Here is a 27,973-nt window from a genome sequence, read left to right on the forward strand (position 1 = left end):
TAGAAAACAGATTCAGGAGATCACACAAATAACAACTGTTGTGTGTGTGTGTTAAGAAAAATAGCAACTGTGTGTTCACTGGCTGCTTTCTTATTGTTACTGTAAACCTTTCAGTTTTGAACATAACACTGACAACATTACCAGTTACATTGTTCATGTACAGTTCATGTAGGAATATAAAATAGGCTCATATAAGTGTTAAACTGTAGATTTGTTAGGAGGAAATTAATGCTTAATTGCTTATTGGAAATTAAACAAGAGCAATACCAATAGACTGTATATCAAACAGTCCTGGAAGTAGGATGGATGTAGAAATTAGCCACCTGGGGAGAGACTCAGCTGAACAGAATTGTGTTTGAACAGTATTCTATGGGAAAATGAGCCTACTTTCCACTTGATTTGTAACATTTTCCTGTGGATTTAATGTCTCAGTTGCTAGTTTCAGGTCGTCTTCAATAGAGCATGATGTCAGTTTTGTAAATATCTGTTCCAGTTTAGGGAAAAACGGGGTGATTCATAGCTGGTGTCATCCACCAGGTGACGTCTGTAAATCCACATCTTGGATTCTGTTTGCAACCAGTAGACTTTTTTATATGCAGTCTGTGGCAGGGGTCTCAAACTCAGGAGACCAGGAGGGGGCCGGTCATGTGAAAAAAAGTCCCAAAAAGGACTATATCACAATATTCCATCATGATACTGCAATATTAATATTTGTGTCAATATTTCACAGAATTTCAAAATAAAAGTATTATATTAAGTGGCTGGCCATATGAATTTAATTGAAGGGCCACATGTAGCCTGCGGACCACAAGTTTGAGACTCAATCACAATAAAAAAAGGCACCTTTTTTAACCTTTGGACATAGGCCTACCTTCCGTTTTTCAGTCTTAGTGCTAAGCTAAGCTTTATTGTGCTCATAAGATATTAATGTTTACAGATTTCATTATTTCTGCAGAGTTTTAAAACAGTTTTGTCTCAGGTTTTACCGACAGTGTTATTACTGAGCACGTTTCTTTCTGAGGCAACACAGGCTGCCGACTGCGAGCTATAACTAGGTGTGAATTGGCACTTTGACCTCAGTAATTTTCGGGCGCGAGTGAACATAAAGAAGCAGATGTAAAGTCAATCACCACTTCATTTGTCCTGAGAGTGTGGTAGTTTATAATAACCGGCTCACTGTAAACTGGTTGTTATGTGTTCTTGTACGTGTTGCCCTGGCATAAACACTGATCTTGTCAGGACCAGTAATCCTGATGCGGACTGAAACCTGGTTCTAATGAGCCTGGTCATGTCTGAGGAACTAATTAAGTGAAGTCTAAGGCTACTATTTGAATGATGTGTAGTTCAAGTTGAGGCATTTGTGGCTAAGATTAAAGATAACTCTTTGTTTAGGCTGTGCAAATGAATGGAAGTCACTGCAGAGTCCTTAAAAGGATAGCTACACAAACCTGTGTGTGTGTGTGTGTGCGTATGTGTGTGTGACTGACACCATAATGAGTTAAGCATACAGTCCTGAAGCGTGCATTCATTCAGGAACAGTGACGTCGACCTCTGCGGAGCGAGGGGAGAATTTGGGAGACCGCTGCAAGTGGAACTCCTTGCGAGGCTGAGGCTGTAACCTGAAGCCAAGGAGAAGTGAGACAGAGAGAGAGAGAGAGAGATGGAGAGAAGGGGAGGGAGGCACTGAAGGGCCGAGAGAAGGTGATGTCAGCTGAGTTCAGAAAGTAAACAGAGTTCCAGACTGCAGCATGCTGTCTGCGGGACGGGGACTGCAGCTGCAGCTGCTGGGGCAAACCCACCGGGGCACCCGCACAATCCCCTGGACCAGGAGCTTTACCTCTGGGAAGGAGGGCTGGCTCCTCTTTGTCTCCCTCTTCATCTTCATCTCCATGCCCCAGGGGACAGCCTGGCCGTACGGTAAGACATCTCCACTACTGCGCGCTCTCTCTCTCTCTCACATCCTCCTGGTTCATGTTCTTTGTTCTCCAAGAGCCGGCATCAGCACACTCTCTCCATCCCCGCTTGCCTTACGCCCCTTTAAAAAGCACAACAACACTCGTAAAAGTTAAAAAATGCACAGAGAGGCAGTGATGTCAGAACTCCAGAGGCAGCGCCGACAAGTTTGTCTTTGTCCTAACAACTTTTATCATGAAACACAGAGTGAGTGGCTGTCCTGCGTCTGTTTATTGTCCAGGAAAAACATGTGTGTGAGACTGCTCTCTAGACATTGTGATTGTTATTTGTGAAAAACTTAAAGGACAGTTGTTGGAAAATTCCTCAAGGTGAAAGGAAGTGGTAGGAGTCCCATCAGGGCTGTCGAGTCTTGGCACTCGATCCCATTTTGTGCAAATTTGTTGTGGGCCGAGTTCTCTCGGGGGTCGAGATCGCGACCCCAAGTGTTTACCCTCGGTGACCACTCGAACTGAGGCAGGAAGTGAGTCCCGTTTAAAGTCCATCACGCCGACTGCAGCGATGTGTATCCCAGTTACCGCGCAGCAAAATAACACTTTCAATTTGTGTGTTGTCGGTGAGCGTGGCAGAGAGCCGGGACGAGCACAGCTGTGTTCAAACCCCACTGAGTCACAGCGCTCTGGAAGATTTACTTACTTACTGCTGCAGCTGAGTCACTGTGTTGTAATCACGTATAATCAGCTGATGATAGATGTTTTGTGCTGAACAACCTTAAATGCCTTTTATTTCTTTTTCTTTTTTTTCCTCCCTCCCGGAGCAGAGCAGAAGTGTTTACATGCAGATCCTGACTTCATGGAAACTGTGTGTTTACATCCATTAGTGCCTATTTTGGTGTCTCCACTGAGGCTTTATCCATGCAAGGCTTCCTGTCCAGGATCCCCCACCTTCATGAATCCTGAGATGTTCTGTTCTCCTGACACACGCTGCTAGATTGTGTGTTGAACTAAAGTCTGCGGGGAAGTTGTTGGAGATTCAGTGAGCAGCAGGGAACAAAGACCAATGATATTCTAGTAAATCTTGGCACAGAAGAGGAAAAACATGTCCACTGATTGAGAAGTAACGTTTCAGACAATTCATTCGACCTTCAGTTTGGGTTTGTTCTAAGTTTAGGGGCTGAACTCCCGTTTGACCCACATGTTGGCGTGTGCATGTCACCAAAGAGGTTTATAGATTGATGGAGGAGTCCACTGGCTTTGTGGTTTCCGAGTGGAAGGAAGTTTATTTAAAGCGAGCTATACATGATCAGCGCTGGGATCAGTGCCTGGGATCGGACTACGTTCAGATACACAAAACCTGCCACAGTGGTACTCGGGGAGTTTCCCTCTTCCATGATGGCTGGATCACTCTGCCCTCAGAATACCAGACAGCTGCTGTGGGCAGTAGGTGAAAGGAATTATACACTCAGCACATACTCACAAACACACACATCTGTTGTAAGAACAAGTCTTTTTTTCCATGATACACCCGTGTGAAAAAAAACATTTTGTCAGGAGGAAAATATTCAGTATTGGATAATTTGTCTCTTGACAGGAAACATTTACTGACAAATTGCAGTGTTTCTGCGATGTTACATGTTCTGTTGAGGCGTGGACTTTAATTGTTTCCAGTGATTTGATTAGTATTTTATTCAAGGTAATGATCAATTTCATTTGTTTCCCTTGTCAGGTCAACACCGAGTCTGGGCCCGGTATTGCAGTCACCTGCCAGAATTGGTTAAAATGATCCTTTTAAGGCACATGTTTATGGTTTTAATGGCGTTTGTGTCCTTGTTTTTTTAAAACTATACTTTGGTGAAGGTTTTTTTTTTTATCAGACGTCTTGAACAAAACAAATCACAGCCCTGTGAAACATCCCGTGTCTGCCAAGCAGAGCTGGAGCAACAGAATTGTCTGCTTTAAACTGTTTTTATTAAGCGTTGTTACTGGTTTTAATCACCGGGACAGTTTGTGTGAAACTTGGTAGTGAAGACAACAACTCCCACGGTTCCATTTTAAACAGCATCACCAAACTCAATATTTTGTTATTGTTTTGACTGAGCCAGCCCTAGAGACAGGTTATTACCTGCTGTGTTTCTAATTATGACAAGGAACAAGTATGACCTAATGATGTTTTATCAAGGACTTTGCAAAGTTCCATGGTCAAATACAAATGAAGCTGTTTACTTTGATTGATGCCATCAGGTGCAAGTGAGGAAATCCCTTTTTTTAATTAGGCAACTGCAACTTAAGGCAATAAAGTTGATGTTCTTGAGCATTTATTTTGCTGTAGAGAGTTAGATTTAAGAAGATGGAAAGCGTGTGTTTCTAATAACTATTTATTTCAAAGAAGTGAGATGTTTTTGAGTGTGAGAGTGGGTGAGAGGATAAAGCGGAAGAACATGGCTGGAGATGTTTTTGATCAGCACTTTGAACTCATCCTGTAGTTTTGATATACAGTTTAAAAAGAAAATGTAGTGGTGTGTAGTTCGACAAGTCAATATTTAAGCTGATATGATGCAGTCTCTGAGCACCAAGAAACAGAAAGACCAACCAGAAAATAGCAGTTTAAAATGCAACAAACAGCTGTCACACGGCTGCATTTCTGATGACCTTCGTGTATCAAACTATGCAGGTTTTAATGACACGCTGACTACAGCACTTGGCTGTGAAAGTGAACTGGGTCAGAGGAGGATGCTGATTTCGTGAAATCGGGAGAAATGAAAAATAAAAAGCAGAAGCTGACCTTTGGGGTTTATTCTTAGCTGAGTTCAGGGGAAGTTCTTGCCAGAAAATGGAGCTTATGGCTGACTTGCAAGGTCGTACATTCAATATTCAATTCAATTTTATTTGTATAGTGCCAATACATTATTTCAAGGCACTGTGCACAGAGAAAAAGAAAAATTCCCTTTTAACAGAAAGAAATCTCTCTCAGAACCAGACAGTGATGACGGGTTTATAGAACTACAATGTCATTTATACAAGCAGCAGCAGAGATTGTTGATAAAGAATTATATTGATATCAACTTTAATTATAGCATAAAAATAATAATAATGGTGATGATATGACATGAATGTTGATCGTAATAATAGCCTCAAAACTGGATCTGGATCCTGCAGCCTGGAAGATGAGGACACAGATATAAATGCTTGTTTACCACGACCTGTGGATCTGTTCTGTGTTTTTGTATTTGTTGATTTGTTGTCTGCCTCTGTTTGGCCTTTGTGAACAAAAACAATGTGACATTATTTGTATGGTACGTCCTACACCTGAAAATGGGCTCTGTCAAGGAATACTATCAGACCTGAGTGAAGGAGCCTGTGTGTGTATGTTGCTGTTGCCTCCTTCTGTCTTGACTTTGTCGATAGGCTTAAGTGAACTCATGTGACAGTGGTTTGAATGTAGCAGACATTTGTTTATATTTAAAAGTTACACTACAGTTTTAGCTGTTTAGCTACAGGTTTTGGCCAGTAAACATGCTGAAGATAAGAAAAGCACACAGAGAGAGTAAAAGTCTGCCAAGGCCACTCAGTTTTCCACAGTGTTAATATTCTCCTCAATTTCACAAGGTTAAATTCAGAGAATTCTGAATCTGCTTCCTGCATTTGGAACAATCAAACAGAAGCATGACTGACAACATACCCTTGGTGGAGGTCAAATAAAAACCAACTACTATATGTAAACATTCCTTGTCAGACGTTATGGTTTAATGTGGCTCTCTGACAGATCATGGTCGAGCAGGGCAGTAAAAGTCAGACACAAGGTCACACGTGAATCACCGTGACCTCATCTCTGCCTCCAGAGATAACAATGTTAAACGTCTGGATCCACACCAGCGGCGTGAAACTGAGACAAGCTGAGCCTGCAGATATTCTCACTGTACAAAATCACTTTGTGAAACTTCTGTTGAGCCATGAGGCATCTGATATGACGCCAAATCATAGCAGACATTTCCTATTTTCACCACTATGGCTTCCTGACATGTACTTTGAGGCAAATGCATTTTGGAGCACAACATCTGGAATGTAATGGAAACAGCAGATACCACTTACATCACACCAGAAAAGTCTATTAACCCACAATAAACTCTATACACTACAAATCCGAGTGGGGGGAAAAATGTTTGTGATGTGCTGTAAAATTGTGTTTATGTGGCTTTGTGCCAGTTTTTTCTTTCTCTCTCACACACACACACACACACAGAGTCACAGACATGTTACACATACCATAAACCTTTGGAAACACATTGGATACAAGCAGCTCCAGACAGGCATGGAGTACAGAAGCAAACTGTATTATCAGGTTATTATTTGATTTGGATGGTGTCAGCACTTCCCCATGTGTGATCAAGTGCAAGCCAGTAACACACAGCACAACCACAGCCTTGGGTTAAATTACAAGGAAAAGGAACAGAGTGTCATAGCAGCGGAGTGAAGTCTTCATGGCGGTGCTGTTTCTCACGTTCACATCAGTTTTCATGGTGCCTGTGCTCACAAAAGAAACACTTACACACAACACATGGTGTGCATGTGCACATCCTCTGCACACGTGCAGTCCCACACCTGTTCAGAGTCTCCCAAACGGCTGTAAAATCCCGGGTCCAAATGTGTTACTGTCCAGTCTGCAGTTGCGTGCAGGTGTTGACCTGGAAGCTGCACAGATGTGTTTTTACAAGGTGGCGGAGTTAACGTGAAATGAACAAATGCAAAGCGTGGTCATGTCTAAAAAAAAAAAGGCGAACATTTTTCTGTTATTAAGCAGCAGAAAACTTCATTTGTCTCCTGATGCAACGGCATGGCTTACACAATATGTTGTATTTGTGTTTGTTGTTGTCTGGACTTAACCCAATAGTTTGGATTAAATTGAAAATGACTTGATAAAATAATAAAAGATGTGCGCTCAGCACTTCGGGAGAAATCTGTGAGTCACACTTCAGAGGAGAACAAAAGTGCCTCGTCAGGTGAGCTGGACGTCTACAAATAATAACTCTACTGAAAACAGTCCTTCTCTATCATACACATCTTTTGAAAAATACATATTTTCTTCACTTAAAAAAGCAAAGCATGAGCACAAACAATGAAGCTTCTGCTTCAAAACTCAAAATGCACACTCGGGCCAGTTTGTCCATGTTCGGCAGTCTTTGTAGTACATGTCGTATAAAAGGCTGATTTTATACACCTTTTAAAAATTAAACTATGTCTTGACTTTGACGCTCTCCTTGCTGTCAGACAATGATGATTTTGGAGCCCTCGCTATTATTCTCTAAATCAAGGCCTTGTTATAGGAGAGTTGAAGGGCAAGACTCACAGCAGCCATCTAAGGACATTAGCAGACCAAGCTCATAAACTCTTTTGACCCTTTCATGTTTATGTCCTATAAATCAGGAGTTTGTCTCTCAGTCTCCTTCACAAACCTCACAGAGGAGGCAGGAAATGGATCCAGTCAGTAGAAGGGATGGTCAGCACCTTTCAATCCCCATGTGGCGGCCGTCGCACCTCCTAAACGCTGCCTTTTTTTTATCTTGTCCTAAAATCACTGCAGGGTAACAAATGACAGCAGTTTACAGGCCCAACGGTTAAATTGGCTCGTAACACACATAGCTGACGATGGCCGTAGTTCGCCCCGAGTCTCCACTTTGACAATCCACGGCATCAGATATATAATTTGGGTTCATGCTGCAATCATAGAAAAATATGTAGTTTGAAATGAAGCTGCTCTCAGCTGCATTTTACCGTATGACAGTGAAAACAGACCAGAGTGTTCAGAGTCAAGTGGCTGATTACAACTGCAGGTTTAGTATTTCATGGGTAATTAGGAACTGGCGGTGATGTGTTTAACAGTCTCATAGAAACACAAGAACCTTTTGCTTGTAGTATTACATTATTTTTTTTTGATACAAATGCTAACAGTTAGCGCTTTACTGACAGTGTGGTATATAATCCCATCGCACGAGCTGTGTGCTGTGCCTTCTCGTCTCTCCAGGCACGCAGGCCACGGATGTTTGCGGTTGATCACACACATGGTCAAAACAAACCCGCGAGAAAAAAGAGAAACGCTCATGGAGGCGAAACAAGCCAAACAAAAGGAGACAATGCAAAAACAACTGTTGTTACGAGTGAGTGTCTGAAGTTTACAATCGCCTCTAACCGCAGCAATTCATCACTGGTGGTAGTCGCTCTGACGGCACGGCTGATTGACCATGAATCAATCCTGACAGCTACCACACACCATCACGGCCAGTGGTGTGCAAAGACATTTCAAGGGGCTGGGGCACGGGTAAAAAAAAAAGGGGGAACCCCCTCATTATTGTGATTAATTAACAGAAAATTAGGTCACAGTTGTAAATCTTGTTCTTATTTATTTCAATTACCATATACTCAACTTTAAACTCTTCAGATCCCCACCAGGTACTCCTGAGCAAGGTTGCTCATTGTTAAATTGACCTCAGTCATGAAGGGGGGCCACATCTATGTCAATCCCAAGCCTGGATGAATGGAAACTGCATCTGGTGTCAAAATCTCTGCTAAATCAATGGCGGAAAGAACGGAGAATAATATAAACTCATGCAAATAATTAATATGCCACCTAATGACTGCTCCCTCACAGATATGACGACTCAAATGCAATTTGGGGGCATTATTATTCACTTTTATTTGATAAATAAATCTCTTGTAACAAGGCCAGAGGGCAAACGGGCCCGTGCTTGAGCATCACCCGGGGTCTATCTGCCCACGTCCTTGGTCGTGGCACAAGAGAAACAGTATTGTTGTGGGTGGTTGGCAGGCCATGGTTTCACGGTTAACGCACACATAAAGCTGAGGCCATGTTTTCCGAAACAATACATAACAAAAAGGGAACCAATGAGTCATTAAACAACCCACAGACGCTTAATGAAGCACAAACTCCTGTCCTGAAGTAACTCATATTCAGCGAGAACTATAGTGGCGTTGCACAACCTAGTTTCTGTTTGATTAATGCCAGAGCGTATGTCATACCTCATTGTGTCTTCTTGAGGGAATAGATGAGGAGAAAGCCAGATTGGAGATACAATTTATGACATAATTAATGTGGAAGGGCAGCAGGAAAGATTTGCAGCATCTGCGCTTCTTTTTCACTCATTCGAGCAACCGCGACGAGATCCCTCACTTGTGCTCTTTGCTTTTGTGAGTCAGCGCGTTCATGTGTGTCCGTCTCAAATTGGCGTAATCAATAAATAAGTGGAGTATATCACTACAAGTGCACCAGTGAAATAGCATATATAAGTAGGTCTGCTTGTTGTTCAGTTGTAAATTGTCTGTATTTAAAGAATATAGCACATGAACTGTATATGCAGCACTTCCTCTTTTCCAATCACACATCTATCATACTCATTCACACACAGCCAACACAGCTGCCAGGAGCAATTTGGGGTTGTGTCCTACCCAGGGACACATAGGTATGCAGACTAGCGGATCCTGGATCGAACCCTGACCTCCGAGTCGGAAGACAATCGGCTGTACCGCGATCCCACGGCTGAAGGACATTGAGAATAAATGGTGGGAGTGTCCGGTTGAAGCTATTGTGATTGCTGTGGTGGATGGCAGGTACACAATGCGGCAAAGACGCGCTGCCAAGTTTAAAGTGCAGCTTCTGTTCACATCTGCCACAAGGCAATCTCCACTTCTCTGTCTCAGCTTTGTTCCATAACCAGAACCATTCGGGCACAAAGGGGCCTTAAGTCTCTGGCATTCAGTCCAATTAAACATCACGTTTATTGGGTACAAACTGTTTACACTCGGGCTTCATGAAGCACTTTCTATTACACTTGTTTGATTCAGTCTTTTATTGGGAGTTGCGTCATCACTGCTGTGCCATGTACCATGCAGACAAAGTAAGCCACTAAGACTCTGTGGTCCCCTAAAGAGGAGTTTGTAACCATATGGCAGTGGAAATAACCAGGAGAGCAGCAGCTTGTATAAACACTGAACTCACCAGAATCCTTCCACTGCTGCTCAAGCTTCTGCTGTCCATAAACTCTGTCTGCTAACAGTTTCCCCACAAGGCCGAATATTACAGATGATTTATATTCTCCATACTCATCCCTCTGTTGTTTTCCACTTATGTAATGACGGTTACTGGAACAGCGATTCCCTGTTTGATTCGGTTTTTGTTTTTTTTGACTAATGCTGCCGGCCTTGATTTATTGTCTCCTTTAGATTACAGGTACCAGAACAACAACTGCCCAGGCCCAGAATGGAACGTTATGTGCAGAGACTGCTGTGAGTATGATGTGATCCGCTGTAAATGTCCTCTCCAGGGAACTCCAGTGGGCTACGCTGTGCCCTGCTGTCGCAACGCCATCAACGAGTGTGACCCCTGTATTTTCCATCCAGGTACAAATCTTGCAAACATGAAATGTTTTTTTTTTTTTCTTTGTTAGAACGACAAGTAGTTTTAAAGATCTGCCACAAAAAAATGCATTTGATTCAGTCTTTTGTCACTTGAATCATGAATATCTGTCATATCCATCTATTGGCTGCACATCTGCTTTCACTGAAGCATGACAAGCAGCGTGACTAAAACTCTATGTGTTTTTTGTATGAGTTGGGAGTGAATGAGCTTTGATTTGTTAGCGGAATGGTTGTAAAATAATGCTTTTTTTGTATGTCAGACCCGAGGAAACATTGCATTTGTATGGGTAAAGCATGAAATATAGAAGAATCCCTGGAGATGTCGGCACTACATGTGCACCTTCATGTTCATTTCGTACATGCCATATGCGTGTAGAAGTATGTCACGCTTTCCTCACAGCTTGAATGTTCTCGTTCCTCTTTATGAGGAAAAGCCAGCTGTTCAAAATTGAATGGATACCTGTACATCACAATTTCCCTGTTTAATACACACACACAAAAATGAACTTCAACTTTTCTTAATGACCATAAATTCCAATGTGTACACCCTCAGCCCAGGAAACAATTCTATTTTGGGAAGCAGACATGTATGCGATGTGTTGTCGTAAAACTTGAGCCTCATGGATGTATCAGAGTTCATGTTAAAGAAACATTATGTTAATGTCAAAAGTTTCCAACTCTGACAACTAGTAATGGCGCCTTTGGGAGATTTACTGTGATTTGTTTGTATCCTTTACATTCTACTACATTCTTTCTTCCTGGCTCTACTTCTTTCAGGTTGCAGTCTATTCGAGAACTGTAAGCGTTGTAACAATGGGACATGGGGCCCGAGGGATGACTTCTTCATCCGTGGCAAATACTGCGCCGAATGTCGCCCCGGCTGGTCTGGTGGAGATTGCAGGAGTAAGTCTCGCCACTCTCCTAATTACAGATCGACAAGGCTTCACTGTAAATAATTTCTCTCTATAGAGCAGAATAAATACCATGCTCTAAATGTTCTTTACTTCCCTGCTGATTTATCCACTGTGGCAAATTTGGAAGGCTGCCATATGCCCGGAAGGTTTTCCAACGAGCTGAGTGACAAGTCGGAGTCAACGTTCAGGAATCCCATAAAACAATTTAATGTGTTATAGTTGGACACTGACTATAGTTTTTCTCTATATGGAAATATTTCACTACAGGGCATGAGAGAGATACATTTAATTAAAAGCAGAATCCTGGAAAGGCTGCTGAAAGTATCTGTTGGCCCGGTGCAAATTGTGTTTATGCTTATTTATGTAGGTGAGCACAACAGAGGACTTGGAAACTCCAATTACTTTTGGTCTGAATGGTAACCAAAGCAGCTGGAGGTAGACAGCTAGAATAATAATTAAGCTGTAATTAATGGGCTCGAGAATTTAAAGTACAACCCATTTCTTTCTAAATGAAATTCCTGTGTGTTTCAGAGTGTGGGGGAATAATCCGCAAGCGGCAGGGCCACTTGGTGCTGGAAAGCTACCCGAACAATGCCAGGTGTGAGTGGACCATACAGGTGGACCGTCCCTTTACTATTGAGCTCAGGTAAAAACATACACCGTGGCATCTTTTCAGGTTGTTTACTTGGCCTCATTTCTAAAATCTGTCCAAAATACCAACAATTTAATGTAAGATATCATATTTTCTTAAGCACAGCATTGCTTTGAGCTATATGCTAACTTTAGAGCATGTTAGCATGCTATCTCATGGCTCTGTCATTTATTTTTAGGTTTTTTTTATCATAAAACAAAGTATTCAGCTAAGCAGAAATGTTAAGACCAACTCACATGCCTGACACTCAGTGCCGGGGGCAGCTACTGGAAGTTAGCAGAGCCGTGTCTGGTTTGGCCTACTTCGTAGCAAGGGTTGCTAATGTTGCTAAAGTGACGGCAACGATGATGTGAGCCACGTTTGCTGTTGCTGCGTACCCTCTGCTCGACGAGTGAGTAGAATAGCATGTCCAAGAGTTTAAAGAGAGGTCAAACTTTTTTTTATATTCTCGAAGTAAAAATACAGCTTGGACTTTTCACAGGAGGCAGATTAATTCCCAAAAAGATAATGCTTTTTCAACCTCCTCCTTTTATTATTTGTTTCATTTTCTACACACTCTGGTCTAAATTCCTCAGCTCCCCTCTGATCACATACCTTGGTATCAGAAGAGTATTTTCTGATTTTCCTCCAAGTACCACTAATTGAAGCTCACGTCCCACTGGTGATACATGTATCACAGCTTGAGAAACATGGGTGTAGTAGTTGAGCTTAAATGCTTGACAAGAGTTCATTAGCCAGTGCTCGCATTCAAATCAAAGCCACAGGTCCATTATGCAGTTTGTCAATGCTCCTAGTCAAAGTCAATGAGCAGTGTTTCAGTGAAGGTCTCCGCTGCATATTTGTGAGTCTGCCTTTCGGGGGTAACAACATTATTTCAGAGTTATTTTCTGCAGACTATGAATATCTGTATAAAATTTTTACTGCAGTCCATTCAGAATTATAGGACCACCTAACAGACTGAATAAAACAACATTGCATTCCACATTGCAGTGGTTGAAAAATGATTTTAAAAAAGGCCAGATATTCGGAATATTTCCCAGACATTGCTGTCAACAGTACTTATTTGAACTATATTTTCTTCTGCAGCGTGTCTTTAAAAATGCACACACACACACACACACACAGGAAAGCCCAGCAAGTACACAAGCAATAATTGATTTGGCACCAACTTCCAGATAAATGTGTGTCTGTTAAAATGAAAGCATACTGCAAATCTTTATATTTGCAAAAATCCAGGTCACTGCAGGTTAATCTGCGTGGCTGTAAAGCTTCCGTTTTTTGGGCCCTTCGTTGACCATCTGTAATAGTTATCAACGGTTGGCCCCCTTAAGTCAAATTTTCCCTTGGTTGAGATATTTCTGCAAGATGTATGTCATAGTCTGATGGCAACTGTGCTGCAGAGTTTGGAAACCACAACACTCCCTTTTTTGCAAGACAGTTATTACTTTTCAGTGCTGTGATAGCTTTCTATTTCTGTCATTTCCTCCATTACACAGACAGAATTTTACAGACGAACAATTGTGCAGGGATTTAACAGAATGAAAGCTCTATACAGCTAGATTCAGGCTGATTAAGCAGTAGTCTGCACATAGTTGTGGTTTGTTGTTGCATGTGTAATGGACATTTAATGGGTTTTTTTAGGGCACAGCTTTATTATTTTTCGTTGCCGTCATTTGTGACATATAAACCAATAAAATCACAAAATCAACGATCATTGTTAATATTAGAGGTAAAACAATGGTTGTCGTTAGATGCTTGCACTGAGCAGTTAATGGGTGTTCTTGTGTGTGTTTGTTTCTCCATCTTCCATCACAAGCAACATATTTAGTGAACAACTGGCATTAATTGCGGGAGCCGCTGCAGGGTAGCATTTGGCAGTACTGTAAATCTCATTAGTCTAAGCTTCCCTGACCCAAGGTTCTGTGATAAAGGGTAAAATTAGAGGCCTTGGGAGCACTTCATTGACTTGTTCATTAGTCCTTCATGTCTGTTCCACTGTTGTGCCAGTGAGATTACATCTGAAATCACAGAGAAGAGGAAAGCTGACTCCTTGTGTTAATCTTAATCCAGGTGGCAGTCATGTCTTTATCACACTGACTACAAATGTGTGTTCACTTCTTTGGTGTGTTTTTTTTTTTACGACAGTTGGCTTACTGCCAACCCCTTCTCTCTTCTTTGTCCACCTGAGCCAAATATCACATTGTAGTCACGTTCTTATTTTTACAACCTCGACATAGAGGAGAATGCTAACAGATGACCTCTAAAATGTCTTACCAATCATTACCAGCTGAGCAAGTCATTTTTTTAAACTAAAGAGCACGGGATGTCACATGGCTCAGTTTGTTTACACCACCATGTTGGCAGGAAAAGCTTCTGCAAAAATGAACTGCACCGGTACCGGTTTCAAGCTGTCAGAATAAGTAAGTAAAGTTTATTTATGTAGCTGCTTTCACACTAAACACAGTAAATATTGAAAGAGACATAAACATACAATGGATAAAAACATAGACTCAAAGCCTTAAAAACCCTTGCCTATTTAAAAATCTGCTTGCGTAATGAGTCTTTAGCTGCTTCTTAAATGAATCTACACAGTTTAAGCAACGTAAGAAAAGAGGCAGAGCGCTACGCATTTTAAATCCATGGAGATCAAGGAATATATCCCAGAACTTGACAGACTTATACTCCCCCCCGGGTGCTTTTCAGCTGGATGGATATTATTCTAGACCTGTGGTATTCTAACATCTTCAACTTCCTGATAAACTTACCCTCATCCGACACCGAAGTATGCTCAGACATCGCAATAAAAGTGTGTAAAAGAAGCAAATTCCCATCAATTTGTCTTCTCGTCTCATTTCAAGCGCTTTAACGCGTTGTTTTGAGTCTGTTTAGTTTCCCATAGTGCCGGTAACCTCCCCTAACTAGCAGGGTTGATGTGATGATGTCAAGAACTTTTTTATTGAGCTCATAGGTCTTTTTGGAACCAATTTCTAACATTGAAAAGAAAACCTTGTTTATTATCGGTGAAATAAAATGACCAGGACTCTTGAAGTGACTGTGGCCGTTACTGTTACATGTCAGATTGCTTTAAAGCTGCAATGTGTAACTTGTGTTGATTATTTTTGTTGTTTGCGATGATATTACTCTGCTTCTGTTTGGTCTTCACATATATAAACAATGGAACATTTGGATGCTGCATCTCATCTAAAAAATAAAAAAAAACAGGCTCTGTCAATCAATACTATTAGACTTGAATGAGGGAGCCTCTGTGTGTATACAGCAGCAGTGCAGGGGGCATTTTTCCCATCAAACCACTGTACGACCACTTTTTTTGTGTTGTACAACTCATATCTGAAACTTTTTGTCTAATGGACAATCTTTCTCTTAATGAGTTGTGTTTTTTTTTGTCCAAAAGGTTAAAGACAGATGATGTTTGGCCTCAAGATTCATGAGGCAAATTGTGATTGGTGAATTTGGGTTTTAAAAATAAAAAACAAATATTTGACTTACATGTATTAGATTCTGACCTGCTCTTGTTCTTCTTAACTATCACAACAATCTTAGTTACCATGAGTCTTTCAGTGGACGGCCATGGTAATTGGTAAAAATTAGACACTTTTCACATCAAGTGCAGTTAGCCATGTAATTGTGGGCAAATCACCTTCAGCTGTTAATGTGTTCAGTAGTTGTCAGTACTCATTTCTTGTTCGCTGGCTGAGGTTTCATTACTTAGTGCCAGCTGGTGTGGCAGTGCCAAGGAAAACAGGAAATCTCATCACCCAAGAAAACGTTTTACACTTTCCACAGTGTCAAAGTGGAAATAATGAATTTATAATGCAGAATTTGTTTTGTTAAACGATATTTGTTTCCAACTACTTGTCTTCATACTGACAGGGTTATGATGCTGAGTCTGGAGTTTCACCAATCTTGTCGATATGACTTTGTGGAGGTGCGAGATGGCGACAGCATCAACGCACGTGTCATCGCTCGTTTCTGTGGGAACAACAGACCTGCCCCAATTCAGAGCTCTGGCAACAGTTTGCACATACTCTTCGAGTCTGACGGTTTCAAGAACTTTGACGGATTCTTCGCCACTTTTCAGGAGAGTTCAGGTGAGTCCGTCTTATTGGTTAGTACTGTTGCTGTGCAGCATAAGGAATCAGAATAAGAGCTTTTCTGCATGGAGTTTGGAGTACAGAGGTTAACTGAACACTCTAAATTGCCTGTATGTGTGAATGTGGTTGTTTGTCTCTGTGTGTTGGCCCTGCGATGGACTAGGGACCTGTCCAGGGTCTACCACGGCTTGAAGACAGACAGGGACGCCCCTGTTCTGGTAGCACTCGGTAGATCATTCCACCAGCATAGAACGACAAATGAAAAGAGTCTGAATTGTCTTGTGGGAGGTGTTGGCACCGCCAGACGACAGTCCTTTGATGGAGTAGTTGAGGGGGAACATAAGCCTTTAGTCCCAGTCGGATAAACTGGGATTGGTTCCAGTGACCTGCAGCCCTCATGTGGACGAGAAAATGGTAGATAATGGATGGCATAATAATAATGATGGTAATACTTCTTATTAATGAGGACTCTTCTCTCAAACATAATATTATCAATAAAACAACCTCTTATTTGCTGATATCCTCTTTATATGTTGACAGCCATCACTCGACAAAATAGTGTCTGTCGCCTTCACAATAGGAGAACATGTCACTAACCAAGCTGCTGACCTGTGTACAATAAAACTTCCATGTCCCCACAGTGCTCTCCACTCCACTCGCTAAAAGCAGTGTGTGATCTGTGTGTTTTCAGGGGCAGTTTTTGACGGCAGGGGATCAAATGTATCGGCTATGATGGTTTCACTGTTGCCTGCTATTGCGAGCTTGGCCAGACTCATACTACACTGGATTGTTTTCTCTTTTTGTTCAAGACACAGCTTTATTTATTTATTTGATCGATTCAAATGTGTACACTTAGAACCTGAATATCTCCATTTGAGGTACTGTACCAGATTATATCTTACAGCAAATGCGCAACTGCAATCATCTGTTGATGGCTATCCAGAGGTGCAGAGGATTCCAACAAATAGCGTTTTTTTCAGAAACTAATTATGGACTCAAGCCTTAAATCTAAAGTCTAGCATTCATTCCAAAACAGAAATAACGTGGTCACAAAGTCAACAAAGTGGCTCTTTGGAGTCAAGTCTTCTCATACTCTTTAATTTACACTGGTCAGAGTCCAGCATGTAATATCTGAGCTTTCATGTGGCATTAACTGACATTATGGCTGCTAATGGCCCACAGGGTAATTGAGGTCGGACTAAAATGTCTCCACTTTCCATAATGACCTCAATCTCAAAACTCAAAGGCAGACACACGTGCACACATTCTGTTCAGGAAAGCTACTCGTGGCAAAGCCAGATCCAATAAAAGTAAACAAGTACCGCAGCGCTGGCCACACACCTGAGAAGCGGACATTTAAATAGCACCAGCGTTGACTATGTCACTCTATTGCTACAATATTCCTACCTTTTTGTACTCCAACGTCTTACAACTGCACAAACTGTGTGTTTACAGCTTGCAGCTCCTCTCCCTGCCTGCATGATGGGACTTGCATCCTGGACAGTTCCTTCACTTACCACTGTGCTTGTCTGGCTGGTTACACAGGCAAGCGGTGTGAACACGGTGAGTATGTGCGAGCGAAAGTCAGGAACGCGCGTTTTATCTGAAATCAGACGCGCCCAGTTGCCGCAAGTGTACTGAGAATTATCTTGACTCTTTCGAATCTGTGTTACTGTTGTTGCTACAACAAAAGCTGCTGGTGATTCACGCTCACAAAAGGAGAGGCCTGTGGTTTTGGCAAGACTCAGGCAAGCTGTCTCTGTGGTCACTCTCATCTATGGTTTGGGACAATCAGCGTCCCCGAGAAAATTTCCTGTAAATCCAGATTCAACACCAACACATATTTTGTGAATCTGAGCGGGTGATGAGTTAAAAAGCCTTTAATTATGAATCATTGTCGAGTCACATGAACAGTAAAAACATGCCAACGTGTTTCAGACTTCATCAGGGCAAAAATATGTGGAAACAAAATGAAACGAAGCTGCGACCGATGTCTAAACTCTACAGATGGAATGGTACGGGACAAAGAATTATGACAGTGGAAAGTAACTGAAGGGGAAAAATTATGGGATGTTGCTCGCTCAGGGTGTGCCTGAAGTCATTTTGGTCTGCAAAATAATTTATTTATGGGCGTCTGGACACTGACCTGTTTTTTTTTGTACCTTACACACTTCCCTGCAGATCCTGCAAAAACACTTCCCCACTGTATTGTTTCCAGGGCTTAATTTGAGTCCACGAAACTAATGTAGAAACAATTCTGTTTATGCAATATATGTGCCAGCTTTTTCATTGGACGAATCACCATTAAAAGAGGGCAGGTGTTTTCACTCACATTCTTCTGTATCTGTGCTGGTCATTTTTTTATGGAAAAGAGCTGGAATAAGTTTTTTTCTGAGGGACTGAAGTCTACATTTCTGCCCCGGAGTCAGATGAAGAATGTCGAATATTTTCCTGTCATCAGCTGTATTTTACTGCTGCGGTAATCAACCTGTCATCTGCTGTAGTCCTGAGCTAAAACTCACTCTGTATGAGGGAATTTGACACAAACACACGATATGAGATAAATGATCGCTCCTCTGCCCGGCACAGGTAGAGCTCGTTTTTTAGTGCCGCGTCGTGTTCGGCAAAGCTTCCAGGGCATTTGTGAAGGGAACGATGATCCAATTACAGTCTATGTGGTGACTCAAGCTGTGTTTGCATTCCACCCTAACAACTCCAGACTCATCTTATTATGTCTGTGAACACAATCAGACGTGGAAGATGGATCATTATTGTAAAATCCAAGGATGCCCCGAAGCAGTCGAGCGCACCGGAGCGAAACAATCAGAAAGAAAAGAACATGGAGGTCAGCTACAGTTTAATTTTTCTACTCTTGATCGGCCAGCAAGTGTTCTCCATTCCTGCCAGGGATTGAGGGTTGGAAATTCGGTATGGCACAAACAGCAGATTACAGGGAGGTTTCCCTGCTTTGGCGCCGTGAGAGCCCAACATTTTGTGGATTTGTCCCAATTTTAGGTCAACTAAAGAGGGAACAATTCTCACTGAGCGTCGTCGTGATATGATAACTGAAGTGTTAACATGTGTTTGTGTTTTCTCCTGAGCTTCACTGTGGGTGGCGGAGTTCTCAGCCACAACAACATTTGCACATGTCATACCTCATTCACACAGGAACACTGTACATTTCAAAACACCAAAGGAATCGCACAATAATTCCCCCATTTATGACTTAGTTGTGTTTGCTGTATAGGCTACTGTGTAACGCAGTTACACACTGGTATCCCGCAACCACTTTACCAGTCTTCTACTCCATCACTTCATAAAATCAGCGTTTACTACACTGGAAAATTTCACAGGTTTTATTGCATCTATTTCTTTCTCATTTAACAAGCTTTGTTTCAAAGTCTTGCTGTGAACTGTTTACACTCTACTACAATGTGTAAGGCTTTATGTTGCATCCAAGGCAGCAGGCTATTATTTTCAAGTGTTTAAGTTAAGAGTATGAGTCTGAGAGTTTTTGTTTGTGGACGATATCGGTCTGACCTGCATCCCCGCAAAGTTATGAACTCACTGAAACTCAAAAAGGGAAGCTGGACAACATGTCTGTAAAATCAACTGTGCCATGCCTGTTTTTCCACTCAGTGGTGGGATGCCGCAGGCCTCCGGTGCCCACCCATGGATCCACAAAGGGTGTGTTTCAGCACTCAGGCGCACGCATCACTTTCCACTGCGATCCTGGGTTTGAGCTGCGAGGGTATCGTTCCGCCATCTGCCTGAGTGACGGCACCTGGAGTGCCCCTGCCCCAAAGTGTGGTAAGACAACAATGACGAAAGGTTATACGTGATCAAACTTTGGATGTGGGATCATCACATTTGTGTCACTTTCATTCTGCCTCGCGGAGAATGTGCAGATTGTGGAAAACATTCTGAGATTCTTTCCTGTCTGCAGTGCCAGTGGAAAGAGTCTGCACTCTACCTCCCAAGCCAACACATGGGGACCACTTCCTGGTTTACGGGCCAAATGACGTCCTGATTGCACTGCAGTACCTGTGCTACCAGCCCTATGAACTCAGTGGGACTGCTCAAAGAACCTGCCTCCCGAACAACACCTGGAGTGGGACTCCTCCTGTTTGCACTACAGGTCAGACACTGGAATCATTGTAAGACCAGATTAAATCTAATGAGTCACAGTCCCTGCAAACAGTTTATTCTGCTTTTGTTTCCAGTTTTCCAGTTTTTTTTTATGATTGCAGACATTGAGTCAGTGCCTTTACAGACAACCAGCATGAGTTCTGCTATTCCATGTTATAATAGTGATGTAATATTTTACAATACCAACTATTATCCAAAGCGACTTACAAAAGTGCATTTAAACATTTGGGTACAAATAAGAGCTAGAAGTAAGTAAGAGCTTCAAGTAGAACAAACTATGAAGTGCTAGTCATAAGTGCAAAGTTTTTTTTTTTGGTTATTACACAGAAACTACCACATGTGTGCTCAGGTCCCTGCAATAAACACAATGTAAACAGTGTTTCCTTGAAACGGAATGTTGTGTTGTCAAAATTACCACCCAATAAAAAAGTGTATTACACTGATGGTAGCCTATAGTCTCAGTATAAAGCTTTTATCTGGAAATTACTTTGGAAATAAGATATTACCTACTTATTACTATGTTATTACTGAAGTTTAATGTTAAGTATTACTTGCCAATTCAGTAATGATAATTTTATGTTCTTTTCCCACAGTAAATAACACTCTCACTGAAACAGAAAAGGACAAAGACCACGGCAAAGAAACAGACAGTGACAAAGACACAAACACAACTATGGAGAAGGGTGAAGAAAACACAACTGGAGAAAAGGAAAGCGTCGGAGGGAAAGACATAAATACTGGTCACGAGAATTCAACAGCAGTTGACAGAGAAGATACATATACTGGGACCATTCCAGAGGAATCTGTGGACGTGGATAGGAAAGAGGGAGAGCCAGAGGAAAGAAATACTGGGTCAGAGAAACCCAAAGACAAGGTGGATGGTGAAGACCCAGATAACAGCCTGAACACAGTTGAAATGAAAGAACCTGACGTAGCGGAGCAGCCCGATGAAAAAGGAGGCAGCCCGGACACAAACACTGGACCAGAGAAGACAGACGTCCCGGACATTGTTGTGATAAAAGACAAAGGACAAGAACAAGACGAAAGAAAAGAGAAGCAGGTGAATGGGAAAAAAGATGCGGGCAAAGTGGGCCCAAACGATACAAAGCTGAGGACGGTCACGACTGTCGTTGAGAACACGGTGGAGGTTTTTGAGCTGGACATGACACAGAACCACACATTCATATACGATGTGACGGAATCAAAGAAAGTCAATGACACCAAAGTTTCTCCAGACCCGGGAAGGAAAAGCATTCCCACAAGGGTTAACATTACACAGTACACTCTGTACAGGGCTGGAGGTGAGGAAAATGGGCGAGCGAAGGAAAACCCGACATTGGAAGAAGATAAGACCGATGTGAATCCTGTCGAGAAAACAGGAGAAGAGTTAGATAGAGAGATTCAGGAGAAAGAAAAGGAAAAGGAAAAGGAAGTCAACCAAAGCTTCAATGGTAAGAGCCTAACCACACATTGTACTGTGTCCTTGTCCTTGACCTCACCTACTGTCCGTTCCCTCTCCTGCAGAGAAAAGCTGCCCGCCGCTCCCTCGTCTATACCACGGCTATCACCAAGTGGTGACAGGGTTGGAGCCTGAAACGGTGGAGCTCCTCTGTAACCACTCCTACGTTCTCAGCGGTGATTCTCGTCGTACCTGTCAGCCAGATGGTACCTGGAGTGGCAAACAACCGCTGTGTCTCAGAGGTGATTTCATCCGCACTGTCACCCTCACTTTAATATACGCTGCTAATGATGATGATAATAATGGCTGTTGGAAGACTGTGGCAGGTACATTTTATGCAAATATATACAGTAGCTAAACAAATGATGGTTAATTCATTAATATATAGAAACCACATTCTAACAGTGTACATTCTGAAGGGGTTATGAATAAGACGTCCTTTGAACTCTTGTGTTTTATTACAAAATAATGATCATGTGTTTCTCATACGATAAATAGCTATGGTTAAGTGTTCTTAAATGCCAAAGATCTTTGCAGTGCAGCAATCCATCAAGTCCGGAGCTGCTAATTAGTTCTTAATGGTCTTTGGTGTGTCTACTCTTTGTGAAAGGGTAAGTGGCTGTGTATTAACCTGACTTTAACCAGCAACACAAGCTGTCCTTAGATTTAGCTGAGAAAGAGCCCATCAAGACACAACTTGTATTTTGATTCAAATGCACTGTAGAGGTGCTGGTAGGTGAATTTTGTTAAAAGAACCACGTTTGCTGTTTCGCAACTTTTTCGGGGTCGTCATGCTAAGCTAAGATAACTGCTCACGTTTAAATGAGTCGTGTAGCTCAGTGTATCGGCCAGTTGTTTTTTCTAAAACCCAAATTAGAGTGTTTCCCAAACTTTTTAAAGATCACAAAGTATAATCAGCCATTTACAAGAAAAACACAGTATATATAAATGAATCACAACCTCTGCTTATGAAAGATATCTAACACAATTAACATTCAGTGGAAGGTGGGGAAAGGTCTTTTGGCCAATTATTTTGTGTAATCGTTTGTGTGTTCATACATGTGTGTCTATTTGCAGCATGCCGGGAGCCCAAAGTGTCAGACCTGGTTAGACAAAGGGTTCTACCACCTCAGATTCCATCCAGGTACCAATAACTAACATTCATATGTACTGTATCTCAGCTGCTGTATCTGTAATTAGAATCTGTTTTATTGCCAAACAAGGAATTGCATAAGGCTCATGTTCATGTTCAATGTCCCCCATTTAAATTGTTTTGGTCTCTTTTTTTTATCCCCTCAGAAAGACTCCTGTTTTCAAGCTCTACTCCTCCATGCTGCGCTCACAGCTGCAGTCAGACGCTCCCACCAAAGGCCCGCCGCTGCACCCACAGTTGCCCCAGGGCTTCCACCAGCTTTACACACACATCGAGTACGAGTGTGCGTCCCCATTTTACCACCACTCTGGGAGTCCCCGCCGCACCTGCTTGAAAACAGGGAAGTGGAGCGGGCGTCATGTGTCCTGCTCACCAGGTGAGGGCGGCAGAGGACTGTTAGATGAGCAACCACATAGCAAACACTGCCACATGCAGTACCGGTACTGTAGGTGATAAATGAAAGCAAAGGCAAACATAAAGTGTTGCAGTGAAGTGTTCTGCCACTATGAGTCACCAGAGGAGCTTCAGTGGCACTGATGTTCTCTTCAGATGAGACAATAGAATGCAGTATAATACACATAGATGTGATTAAATCATTCAGTGACCCCCCCAGGCCCTGTAGATAAGAGCATTTTCATCCTGCTTCCATTTTCCTCCTCTGAATATTTAACCATCTGTATGTTCTTCCAATGATTTACACCCACATGTCTACACTGATGTGTGGGTCCAAAAATGAATGCCCACTATGGACGCGGCACTTTCTAAAAATATAGCCGACTTCCTCTTATTGCTGACACTGAGCAAATACCCTGTCAGCGTCTTCACCACACTCACAGGGGTTCTTGCCAGCCACAGAGCTGCAGGCCTCTCATTACTACTCCGTCAAAGCTCCCTGAGCTACTAAGTAGAAACGCCATTAGCTGACATGTGCCAGACAGGGAAAGGTTAGGCATAGACAGATTTGATAAAAGAAGGCTTCCTTCGGGCTGTAATCAAATGAGCATTTACAACAGATGTGTCTCCTCTTTGTTAATCATCAGCAACAGCAACATCGTTAGTCAAAGCAGGAGGCCTACGGAGTACCACGTGTTTCAGCACTGATGACACGCGTTTACTCTTTCACCTACAAGACGACCAAATCAGTCAGGTTTCCACTAAAGCAACTTTAACTGTCAGAGATAATGCACATTCATGTGTTTCCATCCACTGCTTAATTCACCAAGATAAGCAGTAAACGGCACTAAATGATGTTAAGACGTATATAGAGATAAATATAGTGCGCCAGTAGTTGTTGATACATGGTCACATGATTGCTGCTTCCCTCTATTATTGTTTCTTGCAGTAATTTATTTATTTAGTGTATTTTTTATTTTATTTATTAAAATCCTTGTTCCAACCGGTTCGAGCCCCGGTTGGAACAAGGGCCTTTCTGCATGGAGTTTGCATGTTCTCCCCGTGTGTGCGTGGGTTCTCTCCGGGTTCTCCGGCTTCCTCCCACAGTCCAAAAACATGCCATGTGGGGATTAGGTAAATTGGACACTCTAAATTGACCGTAGGAGTGAGTGTGAGAGTGAATGGTTGTTTGTCTCTATCTGTGTGTGGCCCTGCGATGGACTGGCGAACTGTCCAGGGTGTACCCCGCCTATCGCCCGATGAGATTGGCACAGCAACCCCCGCGACCCTCTGGTGGAGGATACAGACTAATATTATCACAATATTTTTTGATGTAGTACCAGGCTGATGGAAGCCCACCTCTTGTCATGGCTGAGGTTCACACAACAGACATTCATCACGACAAACATTCAGTATCTTCCCTGCTGGGGAACCAACCAAGGCAGGAATTGAAATGGAGTCGAGTATAGTTTGGTCTTGTTCAGTAATTTCAGAGCATAAGAAAGACCTCCATAGTGTTTGCAAAAACACATCCAGATTTTAATTTAGTAATAATTATTTGTCCATGTCATTGTCTCCCTCTGCTTCCTTTACCAGGAATGACCCTTTATATAAGGGCTATCCCTCTCTGTGCAGAGTGGAGGGACTCTGAGACTGGTCATTATGTAGTAATCACAAAATAAACTCTCAATCATGACCAGCCCTCTTCAACCACTATCTGAAATGGGGTTTGATTTTTAGGCAGCTGCAGTCCAAATGAATGAGCAGTGAATTAGTGTCAAGAGTCATCTCATTTTAGTTCATTACAGCAATTCGGGACAAAGTTGAAACAGCAGGCTCGTAATCTGACACCTCACCCTCTTTGTCAGCGGAAGATTGAATTATTGATTCAATCTCTCACTTTACATACAAATCTATGCCCGTTCTCAAGCAGCAATGTCATGCTATGGCTACCTCGACACACACCGCACACCTTATGTCGTGTCATGATAGTGTTTTACAGACAAACAGCTAAAATAGCATTATTTTCACTGCAGCACTCACATGTACAACAAACATCTCTGCCACACATGTCCAGAGACTTCTGCTGAAGTCCAGCGCACTTTTCTCACGTCTCTGTTTTGACTTAATTAGTAACAAGCAGCAGCTGTGCTAATCAGCTCACATGAAACTGATTAAGTGGGACATCTCCACATGACCACGCCCACCTCCACAGTCTGTTTGTAGACTTCTGGCCCCTGATTGGATGAAGTTCTGTGAGACACTTAAACATGTCGTTCTCCTTGATTTATGTCCAGTCCAAACATGTATTTTTGAAATTGTTGTTGCTTTTTTTTTGTTTACATGAGGCGAGTTATGTAATGGCACCAGACGTAGCCGTTACATATTTTTGTCGTATTCCTACCTCTAGTAGCTTCAAATCCATGGTTATATTGGCATGCATTTCACAATACTTAACAGTGGGTTTTTGCCTTTTTATGTGGACAAATGTGTTTTTGAAAATGTATGGAGTTAGAATAAATAAATAAATAAATAAATAAATAGCCATTAAAGTGTGGACCTCAGACCTTAACATTTCTCTTTGGTTTAGAATACAGCTTTTTTTGCTCATGTTGACCTGTTACATATGCCACCAGAATTTGGTACCTAGAACTAACATGTGCTAGAGGCTGGCGTTAGGGGGCGCTGGAGAGCCCTGTCACTAAACAACACTCTGTATCTGAGCTAGCGGTCAGAATATAGAGCTACACTGTATTACCTATACTCTATTTTAACTTTATTAAGTTCTTATGACATTCAGTGCACTGAAGCCTATTTTTGAGTTTGGGGCTCTTACTTTAAAATTGTATGGCATCACTCTGTATTATGTTTCTCCATCGATGCCACTGCTTTGCATTTTGGCGAACAGAATTTGAAACAACAAGCTAATCTGTGCTTTATTGAAATAAAAGCCCACATCCTGTACCACAGCAGTAAATGTTGACACTGTCTCAGTTCATTTTTCCTGTCTTTTTATTTCCCTCTGCTCTCCTCTTGATCATGGTCTGCCTCTCATCTTGTCACCTCCTCTTTGCTAGTGTGTGGGAAGCATCCAACCTTTGACCAAGAGAGGCCAGCAGAGGCTCACTGGCCTTGGCTAGCAGCCATCTACCGCCGCTCCACCAATGGCATAAAGGCCGAGGTAACCAAGGCAGACAGCCTGGCAGGGTCCATGAAGAAGGATGGCAGAGCTGGCAACCACAATCAGGCCTCTGACTGGCAGCTGGTGTGCAGTGGAGCTCTGGTCAACCAAAGGAGTGTGGTGGTCGCAGCTCACTGTGTGACAGAGCTGGGGAAGGTGTATCCTCTTGATGTGGCCAAGATCAAAGTGGTGGTGGGGAAGCATTATCGTGACGACCACAGGGAAAGCAAAGGTCTCCAACACCTGAGGGTAAGCTAGTGGAGATCTCACTATAGTTGTTAAAATACACCAATAATGTGGTGAGATTTGCAATTAGACCAAAGCCACTCAGTTTTTGCAACTGGAATTTCACAGCTGTGCTTCACTGTCTATTTTCGTCAAAATGGGAACATCATTTATAAATTTATAAAAAAGAAGACCAGAAACTAGCTGGAAATTGGAAAATGTATAACCAATAAAAAGTTCTATTAATTAGCTCGTGGCTACTTCCAACTTCTTGGGCTTCACTTTTCACTACGTCCTTTTTTTAAGGTTTATGGGCTGAATCGTTTGTTTTCAAATAACAAACATAAAAACAAACTTGCACACTCATTTTGTCTGTTTGCTCTTTCAGGCGGCCTCCATTATAGTTCATCCAAACTACGACCCAAATATTCTTGACTCGGACATGGCTGTGGTTAAATTACTGGACAAAGCAAGGGTTGGGGAGAAGGTCCTGCCTCTGTGCTTCTCAGAAAGCCACGGAGAAGAGGTGATCTCGGGACAAGGGCTTGTGACAGGCTGGTCGCCGCTGCCTGATTTGAGTTTAGGCGCCGACGAGAAGGCGAGGGTTGGGCTCGTTCACCTCGCTGACGTCGTGCCGTGTGAGCAGCAGTATGCTCACAAAGGCGTGCCAGTCAGTGTTACAGACAATATGCTCTGTGCCAGTCAGAAGCCTGACTATGCACCCTCGAACATTTGTCCCTCCGACACTGGGGGGATCCTTGTTTCGCCTGCAATCCCTGACAACCAACACACACAGGGACATGGGGAGAGCAAAAAGCTGTGGAGGCTCCTGGGACTGGTAAGCTTTGGTTATGACCAGGGCGACTGTGATCCGGCCCTCTACACAGTCTACACGCGTGTAGCCAACTTCAAGAACTGGATTGAGAGTAATATGAAATAAACAAAAAAAGAAACTCTACTGTCTGACTCACCAGACTTCCTCTATACTCAACAGGTTCTAAAATATCTTTATATCTTACCCTTCCTCTCTTTTTGTTTCGTCAGACGATTGATCTTTCCTGATCTTGTTGTTTTTTTTTTGTCTTTTGCACAAGGGCATTTTCTTTCTAAATGCAGAGGCAACACTGGACAACACAGTGCTCTAACTGAAGGGGGAGCTAATGCATTAGATGTGCTGGGCATCACCCTTTAATGAGACGACTTCTGTGTTCAGGTCTCACATCCTGAGGTTACAGACTTGAAGATGACCACAAAACCATTTCCGAGGGTTTGTATTGTACTCACTTGTATGTGTATATGTTGTAATGTACTGAAATCATTTCATCGATTCATACCCATGGTGTACATATTGTAGACTGACAAATGATGATGTTTCTAATAATAAAGAAGTAAAGACAA

The 27,973-nt window shown here is 42.3% G+C and overlaps 1 protein-coding gene across 2 annotated transcripts; it reads left to right on the forward strand.

Annotated features, from left to right (window-relative positions):
* The first annotated feature begins 1,656 nt into the window (after positions 1-1,656).
* Positions 1,657-27,973, forward strand: pamr1b (peptidase domain containing associated with muscle regeneration 1b). Of its 2 annotated transcripts, XR_006361230.1 has the most exons (15): positions 1,657-1,917; positions 10,143-10,319; positions 11,115-11,240; positions 11,783-11,897; positions 15,795-16,012; positions 17,471-17,578; positions 19,655-19,825; positions 19,962-20,153; positions 20,758-21,615; positions 21,689-21,865; positions 22,701-22,767; positions 22,923-23,152; positions 26,247-26,599; positions 26,964-27,569; positions 27,670-27,973. XR_006361230.1 is itself a non-coding variant. In XM_044037118.1 (14 exons), the coding sequence occupies exons 1-14, from the start codon at positions 1,749-1,751 to the stop codon at positions 27,513-27,515; spliced, it is 3,513 nt and encodes a 1,170-aa protein (XP_043893053.1). In that variant the 5' UTR covers positions 1,657-1,748; the 3' UTR covers positions 27,516-27,973. The 2 variants fall into 2 exon arrangements, 1 of the variants encoding a protein (XP_043893053.1); XM_044037118.1 differs by having other exon boundaries at positions 26,964-27,973.

Source organism: Solea senegalensis, linkage group LG10 (genome assembly GCF_019176455.1).
Source record: "Solea senegalensis isolate Sse05_10M linkage group LG10, IFAPA_SoseM_1, whole genome shotgun sequence".
Classification (NCBI taxonomy): Eukaryota; Metazoa; Chordata; class Actinopteri; order Pleuronectiformes; family Soleidae; genus Solea; species Solea senegalensis.